General features: G+C 46.7%; 1 protein-coding gene across 29 annotated transcripts in view; it reads left to right on the forward strand.

Moving 5' to 3' along the window:
• The window catches only part of EPB41L1 (erythrocyte membrane protein band 4.1 like 1), a 126,378-nt gene that overhangs the window by 77,017 nt on the left and 37,141 nt on the right, over positions 1-12,220 (forward strand). For all 29 annotated transcript variants that reach the window (XM_067707998.1, XM_067708006.1, XM_067708009.1 and 26 more), the window contains 6 exons: positions 1,057-1,132; positions 6,546-6,764; positions 9,100-9,187; positions 9,725-9,877; positions 11,118-11,215; positions 11,484-11,659. In XM_067707998.1, coding sequence (XP_067564099.1) covers positions 1,057-1,132; positions 6,546-6,764; positions 9,100-9,187; positions 9,725-9,877; positions 11,118-11,215; positions 11,484-11,659 — 810 coding nt within the window. The remainder of the gene's footprint in view (positions 1-1,056; positions 1,133-6,545; positions 6,765-9,099; positions 9,188-9,724; positions 9,878-11,117; positions 11,216-11,483; positions 11,660-12,220) is intronic.

Here is a 12,220-nt window from a genome sequence, read left to right on the forward strand (position 1 = left end):
CCCTGCCCTGGATGGGCCTCTCTTTCTCACTTTGTCAGAGGTCCCTTTAGAGCATGGAGCCCAAAATGTCCCAGGGGTGGTCTGACCGTTGTTCCGGATTATGGCCTTTCATCAAGGCCTCCTCCCTCCCCCCTCTTCTTAAGTGGTCATCCCTCTTCTTGGTTTGCAGAGCTTGTTTCCAGCCGAAACCGCAGCGTTTATTTTTCTCTACCTTGTAAATGTGTACCGTTGATTTTTCATATCTAAACGTGGAGGTTAACATTTATCCCTGGGAAATGTTCTTTGTTACTTTTAGCCCATTATATTTGCTTTTGGGTCTTGTTTATAATCCAATTCTGCCATCTGAGATGGAGTCACCATTATATAGGGCAGAGTTTTGCAACATGTTTTCTGAGAAACTTTAATCTGGAAGGATGCCCTGTGACAAATAGATGCAACAGGTCAGATGGATTCTGGGAACTCTTGAATGCATGTCCCCCTTCAAGAGGTACAATGCACAGTAGCAGAGTGCGGGCTCTGAGAAGCCCAAAGTTAGGAACCCTGTTTAATGTGGTATTTTCTAGATTAATTATCTTCCCATGAATGTCCTGGGGCACAGACTTTGGTGTAGAGGGAAGAGCATGGGCTCTGGATCCAGGTGGCCTGGGTCTGAACCTCAGCATTGCCACTTCCTAGCTTGTGACCTTGGACTGGCCACTTTACTGCCTGGGCCTCACCGTCCTCATTTACAAAATGGGGATAATCATTATCAAGGACTTACAGGGATGTTGTGAGGTTTAATGAAGCAATGTTTGTAAAGTAATTAACAGCATGTCTGGCATGCACCATTGTTTTCTTTCTTTCTACCTTCCTTCCCACTGCTAGTTCACAAGTCTGTTAATCTGGGCCTCAGTCTCCTCATCTGTCAAGTGGGAATAATGTGCCAACCTCTCTTATTGGATTGTCCTAAGATGATTGTTATGGGAAGACTGAAAAATTGCCCATGGCATGGTGCATCTGGGCCACCCACGGGGGAGATGGGGCCTCTCTGATCTCTCCTCCATCTTCTCCTCTCAGGCAGCCCCTGGAATTTTGCCTTCACAGTCAAGTTCTACCCCCCTGACCCTGCCCAGCTGACAGAAGACATCACAAGGTGAGGGCTGGGGAGGGGTGGTGGTGGAGGGGGATGGACACAGAGCCCTGGGAGACACAAAGTGGTATATGGGTACATGATGGCAGGTGCAAACCCAGATGCCTACTGAGGCCAGGCAGACAGCATCAACAAGGGAAGCCAACTCAGTGCAAGAGAAAGTGATGCAAATGGAGTGGTCGATGGCAACTGACCCTTGACTTCAGAGGGGGAGGTGTCACAGGGAACAGTGGGGCTCAGTGTGAATTCAAGAGGACAGATGCCACTTAAAACAGTTGCCGTTCTGCTCGGGCAGTCACTGTCATGTGGGAACCAGGCCTGATAATTGGAGTGAAGCTAGAGATTTGAGAGTAAAAACCACACTTTTTAAATATTGGCAACTAATTTAAACTCTTCAAAAGCATGGGGTGGGCCATCTCTGGGTAGGATAAAGCAGACATGTCTGAAGGCCGATGTGCTGGCTGGACCGCCAGGTTTTAACTTTGGGGATAGGAGGGATTAGAACACAGGTGCCTTCGCAAGTGGGAGTTTGGTCCTGTGTGCTACTCTGTGCACATGGCAGGCGAGCGGGAGTCAAATGAGGCATGTGACCACCCCAGGGAGGCAAGCCCAGGCTGCTGGGGTGAACGTGGGTTGTAGGTGCAGGCCTTGTGCCTCAGTGCCAGTAGATAACAAGGCTTAACGATTAGAAGGGGGTGCAAAGCATCTCTCAGGATGAGAGCTTCCATGGGGCTCATCCTGCCTCTGAAATCCAAAACAGGGAGGGGCCTTTCTCTTTATCTAAGCCCCTTCCAAAGAGATAGTCTTACTTTACAATATCCTGGGGCTGTGTCATCCTTGTGCTGAGCCCTAAACACCCACCAGCCATAGGATGTGGCTTGGAGTTATTCCTACGGCAGGAGAGGGAGCTACTAAGCCATCCTCTGTCTCCCATTGGGTCCCTTCTTAATCTCTGCCATTTGCCAGGCAATGGGCCAAGGTCAAGATGCGGACTCTGGCCTTGGGAGATAAAACAGATATCCCTGGAATAGATCAGACCTGAGGCCTTGGCCTCATTAGCCCCGCTCTAATCCCTGAGGTCAGCTTGGGGCCAAGGTGGCAGCAGCAGGGTCTAAACTTCGTTCCCGAAAGGGCTGAGAGCTTTAGACCAATACAGCCCCCATCCCCTGGTCTTGCCCACTGGTGCCTCTCCTCTTTGTGCTGGTCCCTGGACATTGGGCCTCTAGGGACACCAGGAAGGAAGTTAGCCCTGCCCGGTGTGGCTGGCCTCAGAGGATGGGGTGGTAGTAGCAGCTGATTTAGTCAAAAATATTTAGAACCCAAATAAACTGGTCAGAATGACAAAGTGACTGAAATGAAAGACTGATCAGTGTGCTTGGTAATGATTTCTGAATTTGGAGACTTTTGAATGATATGCTTATAAGCCCACACTCGATGCCTGTAATGTTTGAGCAGCTGCTGGCTCTGAGCCTCTGCCATGGCTCTGAGCACACACTGAGGCCACATGTATTGTACTTTTGGCCAGAGCTTCAGTTCTGACTGCAAAATAATGTCGTGGAGCAGTAAAAACTATATTAAGTAAAAGCCACTTAAAAGGAAAAGAAACAAGTCATTGGAAAAACAAAAATGGTGAAACATAGCAAAGTGGGCAAGGAGGTATTGTAGGCTGAGCGTGAACTGGAATATTAAAAAAAATTACACAGTAACTTAAAAAGCAATAAAAAGTGCTTTGAAATGGTTCTAAAAGTTGTAAAATCATCCAAGTGTGCATGAAAGTTATAAAAAAAATCATGGCCTAGTGGTTGGAAATGTTTCTTTTAAACCAATTTGGACAATTCATTTAGAGCTGGAGCCAAATAAAAAAGTTTTGAGAAAACATTGGCAAACAGGTTAGTCCAGACAGTGGAATATGGTGCAGAAGTTAAAATGAATAAAGGGGTCACGTGTGCTGACATGGGAAGTGCTCTAAGGCACATAGTTGGGAGTGAAAAAGCAAGCTGTGTGGTCAGATATAGCATTTGATAACATTTACATGGTAAAAACACCCATGAACCAAAACTACATGCATTTAAAAAAATTTATTTTATTGAAGTATAGTTGATTTACAATGTTGTGTTAATTTCTGCTGTACAGAAAATGATTCAGTTATATATACATATATACATATTCTTTTTCATATTCTTTTCCATTATGGTTTATTATAGGATATTGAGTATTGTTCCCTGTGCTATACAGTAGGACCTTGTTGTTTATCCATTCTATATATAATAGTTTGCAACTGCTGATTCCAAACTCCCATTCCATCCCTCCCCCACCCCCTCTCCCCTTTGGCAACCGCAAGTCTGTTTTCTATGTCTGTGAGTCTGTTTCTGTTTCATAGATAAGTTCATTTGTGTCATATTTTAGATTCCACATGTAAGTGATATCATGTGGTATTTGTCTTTCTGTTTCTGATTTACTTCACTTAGTATGATAATCTCTAGTTGCATCCATGTTGCTGTAAATGGCAATATTTCATTCTTTTTATGGCTGAGCAATATTCCATTGTATACATGTACCACATCTTCTTTATCCACGCATCTGTCGATGGACATTTAGATTGCTTCCATGTCTTGGCTAATGTAAGTAGTGCTGCTGTGAACCTAGGGGTGCATGGATCTTTTCTAATTACAGTTTTTTTCTGGATATATGCCCAGGAGTGGGATTGCTGGATCATATGGCAACTGTATTTTTAGTTTTTTGAGGAACTTCTGTACTGTTTTCCATAGTGGCTGCACAAATTTACATTCCCACCAACAGTGTAGGAGCGTTCCCTTTCTGCCACACCCTCTCCAGCACTTGTTATTTGCAGACTTTTTAATGATGGCCATTCTGACCGGTGTGAGGTGGTACCTCATTGTAGTATTGATTTGCATTTCTCTAATGTTTACCGATGATGAGCATCTTTTCATGTGCCTATTTGCCATCTGTATGTCATTTTGGAGAAATGTCTATTTAGGTCTTCTGCCCATTTTTTGATTGGGTTGTTTTGTTTTTTTGTTATTGAGTTGTATGAGCTGTTTGTGTATTTTGGAAATTAAGCCCTTGTTGGTTACATCATTTGCAAATATTTTCTCCCAGTCCGTAGGTTGTCTTTTTGTTTTGTTTATGGTTTCCTTTGCTGTGCAAAAGCTTGTAAGTTTGTTTAGGTTCCATTTGTTTACTTTTGATTTTATTTCTATTGCCTTGGGAGACTGACCTAAGAAAATGTTGGTACGATTTATGTCAGAATGTTTTGCTATGTTCACTTCTAGAAATTTTATGGTGTCCTGTCTTATATTTAAGTCTTTAAGCCATTTTGAGTTTATTTTTGTGTATGGTGTGAGGGTGTGTTCTAACTTCATTGGTTTACATGCAGCTGTCCAACTTTCCCAACACCACTTGCTGAAGAGACTGTCTTTTCCCCATTGTATAGTCTTGCCTCCTTTGTCGAAGATTAATTGACCATAGGTGTGTGGGTGTATTTCTGGGCTCTCTATTCTGTTCCATTGATCCATGTGTCTGTTTTTGTGCCAATATCATGCTGTTTTGATTACTGTAGCTTTGTAGTATTGTCTGAAATCTGGGAGGGTTATGCCTCCTGCTTTGTTTTTTTTAAAAAAAATTTTTTTTTTAATTAATTTATTTTTGGCTGCATTGAGTCTTCATTGCACTGTGCGGGCTTCCCATTGCAGTGTCTTCTCTTGTTGCAGAGCACGGGCGGGCTTCAGTAGTTGTGGCTCATGGGCCGTAGAGTGTAGGCTCAGCAGTTGTGGCGCATGGGCTTAGTTGCTCCGCAGCAGGTGGGATCTCCCCAGACCAGGGCTCTAACCCATGTCCCCTGCACTGGCAGGTGGATTCTTAACCACTGCCCCACCAGGGAAGTCCCTCCTGCTTTGTTCTTTTTCCTCAGGATTACTTTGGCAATTCTGGGTCTTTTATGGTTCCATATAAATTTTAGGATTATTTATTCTAGTTCTGTGAAAAATGTCGTGGGTAATTTGATAGGGATTGCATTGAATCTGTAGATTGCTTTGGGTAGTATGGCCATTTTAACAATGTTAGTTCTTCCAATCCAAGAGCATGGGATATCTTTCCATTTCTTTGAATCACCTTCAATTTCCTTTATTAATGTTTTATAGTTCTCAGCATATAAGTCTTTTACCTCCTTGGTCAGGTTTATTCCTAAGTATTTTATTTTATTTTAAAAGGGATTTTTTCAGCAATAATGGAGCTTCTGCATGTAGAGGATTGGTAACTTGTTCCATGGTGGCAAGAAAGAAGTCTTTTTTTTTCTTGCTGTATAACGTTTCAGTTTTAATAATTTTGAAGCACTTGGATGCATTCAGAAATTAAAAATAAAAACTATAGATTAAAAAAATAAATAAAAGGGATTTTTTTTTTTACATTTCCTTTCTGATATTTTATTGTTAAGTGTAAAGAAATGCAGCCAATTTCTGTATGTTAGCCTTGTATCCTGCTGTCTTGCTGAATTCATTTGTCAGTTCTAGCAGTTTTTGTGTGGCGTCTCTAGGGCTTTCTATATGTAGTATCATGTCGTCTGCGTATAATGACAGTGTTACCTCTTCCCTACCAATTTGGATACCTTTAATTTCTTTTTCCTGACTGATTGCTGTAGCAAGGACTTGAAATACTATGTTGAATAGAAGTGATGAGAGTGGGTATCCTTGTCTTGTTCCAGATTTTAGAGAGAAGGCTTTCAGCTTTCACTGTTGAGTATTATATTGGCTATGGGTTTGCCATAAGTAGCTTTTATTATGTTGAGATATGTTCCCTCTATACGCAGTTTCATAAGAGTTTTTATCATGAATCGATGTTGAATTTCATCAAATGCTTTTTCTACATCCATGGAGATGATCATGTGAAAACCACATGCATTTCTATATGTCCATGGAGGAGAAAGGTCTAAACACCACAGGGATAACAGGAGTGACCTCTGGGGGAGGGAGTTAGGACTGAGAATGGACATCAAGAGGAAATTTAGAATTATCTCTAAAGTTTACATTTTTCCCACAATAAGAGTATATTAATAGTATAATTAAAAATACATCACATTTTTAAAAAATGGTTAAACCAGCAAAGCAGTCCTAATTTAGCTTGAAAATGAGTTAGAAATCGAAAATGTTCCTATAGTAGGAAAAACCCTTCAAACTTAGAAATGAACAAAAATGCTTAACGTTGCACGAAATGTTACATAACCACCTTCTAGGATACACCCAAAGTATTAACACACGACATGCCAGTGTCTGGGAACATTTCTCTTCTGCTGCGCTGAGCGTTGATCAGTTGGTGCTGATGGATCGGTGGGCAGCTGTGCTTGGGGGAATCTAGGGAGGGAGTGGCCCCCGTGCCCATGCCAGCTCTCCCCTATGTCCAGATACTACCTGTGCCTGCAGCTGCGGGCGGACATCATCACAGGCCGCCTGCCCTGCTCCTTCGTCACGCATGCCCTGCTGGGCTCCTATGCCGTGCAGGCTGAGCTGGGTGACTATGATGCTGAGGAACACGTGGGCAACTATGTCAGCGAGCTCCGCTTCGCCCCTAACCAGACCCGGGAGCTGGAAGAAAGGATCATGGAGTTGCACAAGACGTACAGGTGAGAGGGCCTCCGCCCAGGCCTCCCCTTGCCCCTTGCCCTGTTGGCCAGAACCTTCCTGGCTAGGCCACCGGATCGTATGCTGTAAGTACCGCACCTGGCTCTGCCGTTGACGTGAGGTGTGTCTGAGAGCACATCATCTCATCAGATGGGAATGATGGTAACTTGCTATGTGACCTTAAATGACTGCTTGGAACTTCAGGTTCTTAAGCTCTTGTACTGGTATGGTAATTCCCTGTCCTTGGCCTCTGAGAATCGGTCTCTTTAACTGCCAATTGGAGATGATAATAATGATTGTGTGTCCCTGGGTAAGTGTCCTGATGTCTCCGGGCATAAAGTTCAAAAGTTTACATTCTAAAGGCAGACCGTCTGGTTCACCTTTTGGCTTTGTCTGTTTCTAACCGGAGGATCTCGGGCTGGTCATTTCACTTGCCTGTGCTTTAGTTTCCTCATTTGTTTAATGGGGGCGCTAATAAAACCTATGCTGTAGGGTCCTGGAGGGGCTAAATGGTGCATATTAGAGACACACTGCATGGTGGCTATTACTGTTGCTCTGTGATTTGAGGGGTTGGGTAGTTGATTGTGCAGTGGAAAGCAGCTTGTGCCAGGAGTTAGAAGATAGTTAACTGGTTGTGTGATTATGGGCTGGGTGTTTAACCCATCAGCCCCATTTGTTACCTGTATAAGGACTAATAAGGACTTAGATTATCAGTGTTTCTCAACTACTGGTATTCGGGGCAGGAGAATTCACCGTGCAGGATGTGTGGCATCCCTGGGCCCCAGGAATTAAATGCCCATAACACCCCCTCAGTCATTGTAACAACCAAAATGCATCCCCCATTTCCAAATCCCTGCCGTGAGGGTGATACCCGCGCCCTGGGGGGACCCTTGGAACTAAATGATCCTTTTAAGCTGGAAGTACTTTGGACTCTAAGTCCAGGCTTGTCAGGGGAACCCAATGTGATAAATGACGTGGAAGTGCGTTGTAAACTGTAAAGTGCTATGCATGTGGGAGGGGGTATGGTGATATTATCACATTGCTAATAAGGATGGAGGGAATGAGGAGGGTTGCGTCCTGGGGAGAGAGGCCATCTGGAGAGAGGCCCAGGTCCAGAGGTGGAGGGATCATGGACGTGGGGAAGAAAGCCTGCTGGGGTGTGATGGGACACGAGGTCTGGGTGGCAAATGTGTCTCTCAGAGACTTGCACACCAACGCTGATTGGCTAGTAATGGCTGCTGTTGTATTGTGTTGAGCAGGATACTGAAACCGTGCAGCCGGTTAGCAGTGTCCGCCTGGGTTCTTTGTCATCCCTGTTGTAGGCAGCAAGGTGTGTTAGGGATTCGCAAGAGTCCTAATAATTCAGAGGGGGAAGTTCAGATCAATATGGGCTGGAGAAATCCTAACGGCCATCCCTTCAGCTGTAACAGCTCTTTTGACATAAAGCAGATGGACTTCCAGTGTCCAGGTATTCTGCACAAAAGCTCCCCGAGGTAGACAGAGCACAGGAAACTGAGGCTATGAGACAGATGTAAACGAAGTGGCTGGGAACGTGAACCATGGAGCCACATTGTCTGGATTCAAATCCTGACTTTGCTACTTAATAGCTGTGTGCCCTTAGGCAAGTTATTCAACCTCTCTGTGCCGTAGTTTCCTCATCTATAAAGTGGGAATAGCGATATCTACCTTATAGTCCTGTTATGAGGATTCAAATGAATTAATACATGTAAAGTGCTTGGAACAGTAACCAGCGTGTAGTACTCAATACATGTAACTCAGTAAATGCTGTGAGAGTGTACAGTTTCCTGGCAGCCAAAGCCAAGAAGGAACTTGATGAGTTACGTAACTCTTCTTTTCAGAAAGGAGAGAGATTCCTCCTTTCCTCAAGGGCGATTAAGTGGTTTCTGATACAAAATTCTGCGAAAAGTAGCCTTTATGGGTAATAAGTTAGGAGCCCCGGGTGATAACGATAAGCAGTGTCATCCACAGTGGTTTCACTGTCGTGAAGAAACAGAATTTATGGCCCCCATTTAATCCAGTGGCAGAATGAGGCAAAAATCTGGACTCCCGGCTGAGGCCTTGAACGCTTCCTGGAGAAAATAAGGCTGGACCTGAGCTTTGGCAGGAGATGAGAGTTCAGTGGGCTGAAGCGGGGGCTAGGGGTGCACTGTCCGGCACTGAGAGCAGAGGTGAGGGACCGGGGAGGCCCAGCCGCACTCCTGCTCCAGAATGCTTGCCTTCCTGGAATCACAGGTTCTGCTCACGGTCATCTTCGGCTGGCAGGACTCAGGCCTTGGTCCTTCCACCGGCCACCAGCGATCACTTTCTTTCCCTTAGGGGCATGACCCCAGGAGAAGCAGAAATCCACTTCCTGGAGAACGCCAAGAAGCTTTCTATGTACGGAGTAGACCTGCACCATGCCAAGGTATTGCTGGGTGCCAGGGTTCCCCTAGGTTCTGGGGCATGCTTCTGAGGAACTACCAGGGTCTTCTGGAGGGCTTGGTGTGCCAGACTCTGGCTACCTCCAACCTGAAGCCTTTTCTCTTCTCATTTCTCATAACTTGACCTTCCATAACCCTTTATTTCCCCATGACCCTTATTAATTTCTCCTTGTATTATATTTATTTATGAATCTGTCTGTGCCACTGCTAGATTGAGAGCTTCATGAGGGAAAGACATAGGCCTTAACTTGTTTCTGTATCCTGAGCATATAGCATATGACCTAGTATGCATAGGTACCCCTGACTGTTTGCTGGGTGAATGAATGATTGAGTGATTGATAGAGAAAATGATTGAACAAGTGAGTGGGTGAATAAAGGACAAAATGAATGAACAAATGGCTCTGTGAGGGATTAGTCAGTGGGGCTCCAGCAGGGATGCTCAAACCCTGCTCCTGAGGGCTCATTACAAGCAGAGCTCAGAATGGGGTTTCGGGGTCATTCCACGGTCCCTTCTCACACAGGACTCTGAGGGCATCGACATCATGTTAGGAGTCTGTGCCAACGGCCTGCTCATCTACCGGGACCGGCTGAGGATCAACCGCTTTGCCTGGCCCAAGATTCTCAAGATCTCCTACAAGAGGAGTAACTTCTACATCAAGATTCGGCCTGGGGAGGTGAGCCTGCCTTGGAACTCCCTTCTTCACCAGGATCAGCTAAAACGGAGGGGACCCCGGCAGCTGGGCCTGGGTTTTTTCCTACCCAGGATACATGGATGGAGGTGCTGGGTGCTGGGTGGGGAGACAGTCCTCTTTTGCTGGGGCTCTCTACATAGACTTTGCACTTTAGGTATGTGCCTGCACACACACACACACACACACACACGGGAGTATACGCATAAAGAAAACCACATATATTCAGGTTATACAGATCAGGGAATGTTATGTCCATGTCCCTGATTTGCTTACATGTGGTACTCATACGAAGATACACACAGACACACGACTACACACACATGCAAACATGAACATGCCCACCCTCCACATCCCGCCCATCACAAAGTCCGCTTGGTTCTACCTCTAGAATAAACGCGAGCCCGTCTGCTTCTGTCCCTCTGTCCACTGCACCAGCCACCGTCTCTCCCCTCCATCCCTACACTGTCCTTCTCACTGGTCCCCCGGCCTCCACTGCCACTCCAGGCCATTTTCCTCATAGCTGCTGGAGAGAGCTTAAAAGTCCCTTGCATCAGTTCATGTCAAACCCACCCCACTCCCACTCCTCACTTGAACCTTCTGAGAGCTCTCCTTAGCTCTTGGACTCAAGTCCTAACTCTCTCTGGCCACCTGCCTCTCCCACGTGCCTCTGCCCCGCTGCCCCACGCCCACGCCCACGGGCACTCCAGCCCCTTCACCCTTCTCTGAGATCCTTGAATAAGCAAACTCTTTCCTGCCCGAGCCCTTTGCATTTGTTGTTCCCTCCACCTGAAATCCTCTGCCCCACCTTCTCACACAGCTTTAGTTCCTTTCCCATCCTCCAGTTCTCTGCTCAGAGATCCCCCGTGTAGAGGGCGGTCCCTGATCACCCTTTCTAAAGTAACAGGCGTTCCCTGTCACATCACGCATCTCTATCCATTCCTTTGTGCCCTTATCAGTATCTGAGATGAGCTTGTTTACCCATTTATCATCCCCCCCCCCCTCCCGCCAAGAATCTTCTGTCTTGGTCACCCTGGTGTCTCTGTTGCTTAGCTCTGGATCTGTCACAGAGTAAGGGCTTAATCCAGGTGATTGATTAAATGAACGAATAAATGAACAAACAGGCCAGAGCCATACAGGCCTGAGAAAGAGGTTCAGAAAGGATGGACTGGTGGTGAGAGTGGGCCCAGGCCTTGCTTCTGACCCACCCTCCCTGGTTTTGCAGTATGAGCAGTTTGAGAGCACGATTGGCTTTAAGCTCCCAAATCACCGGTCGGCCAAGAGACTGTGGAAGGTCTGCATTGAGCACCATACGTTCTTCCGGTGAGCCTGCCCCTGGGGTGTGGTAACAGGGGCTGAGGCCGAGGCTGTGAGTGGATGTGGGTAACGGCTGTGTTTTGTCAGTAGGAGGAGTTAGTAGGGACTCTAGGAAAGCCCTCCTCCTCCTCTTTCCCCAAGTCTCTCACCTTCTGGACCACTTAGAGTTGTCGTAGGTGGTGGGACAGCGGGACGGAAGGCCAGCTGTAGTCCAGCCTTGGGCCTGGCGTTGCGCATCTGATCCTCTCTCCTTGCCTCCATCCCTCCCCTGCAGGCTGGTGTCCCCTGAGCCCCCACCCAAGGGCTTCCTGGTGATGGGCTCCAAATTTCGGTATAGTGGGAGGACCCAGGCACAGACCCGCCAGGCCAGCGCCCTCATCGACCGGCCCGCGCCCTTCTTTGAGCGTTCCTCCAGCAAACGGTACACCATGTCCCGCAGCCTTGACGGAGGTATGTCCCACGCTGGAGGTGGCGGGGAGAGTGGCGTGTAGGGGGGGATGGGAGCATGCCGGGTCCTGTAGAATGAGCAGTGGAGGCGGTAAACACATGACAGTTGATTTGCACCAGGCATGGTGGCCCCAGAGCACTGCTGCATCTGGGGACTCTCCGTGGGTTAGTCTAGCCTACGGTACCACTTCTGCTGGAATGTGACACTGACACTCTGGGCTTCTCACAACTTCCCTGAGTTGCGGCCTTTTGGGGTCCCAGGTTCAGCCATATGGTTTTCTGGGCCCCCTTCCCGAGAAGCTTAGCAGTTCACAGCCTGTCACCATTCTGGAATGGTATATTGTAACTGCAGTGTGGAGCTGGTGATGCCTTACTGGAGGCGAAGGAGTTGTTCCCAATCATTTTTTTGGTTCCACTGGGCTCTGGGCTGATTGACATCTAACTGCATGTTAGTCTCCACTGCCCCCGTGTCTCTTGAGTTGATAGGTGCCCTGACTATTAATGAGAATTGGCCATACATTGCCCTGTATCAAGCAGACCAGGGCTTCTCAAAATGTGGCATCA

This window comes from Pseudorca crassidens, chromosome 15 (genome assembly GCF_039906515.1).
Source record: "Pseudorca crassidens isolate mPseCra1 chromosome 15, mPseCra1.hap1, whole genome shotgun sequence".
In the NCBI taxonomy this organism is placed as follows: domain Eukaryota; kingdom Metazoa; phylum Chordata; class Mammalia; order Artiodactyla; family Delphinidae; genus Pseudorca; species Pseudorca crassidens.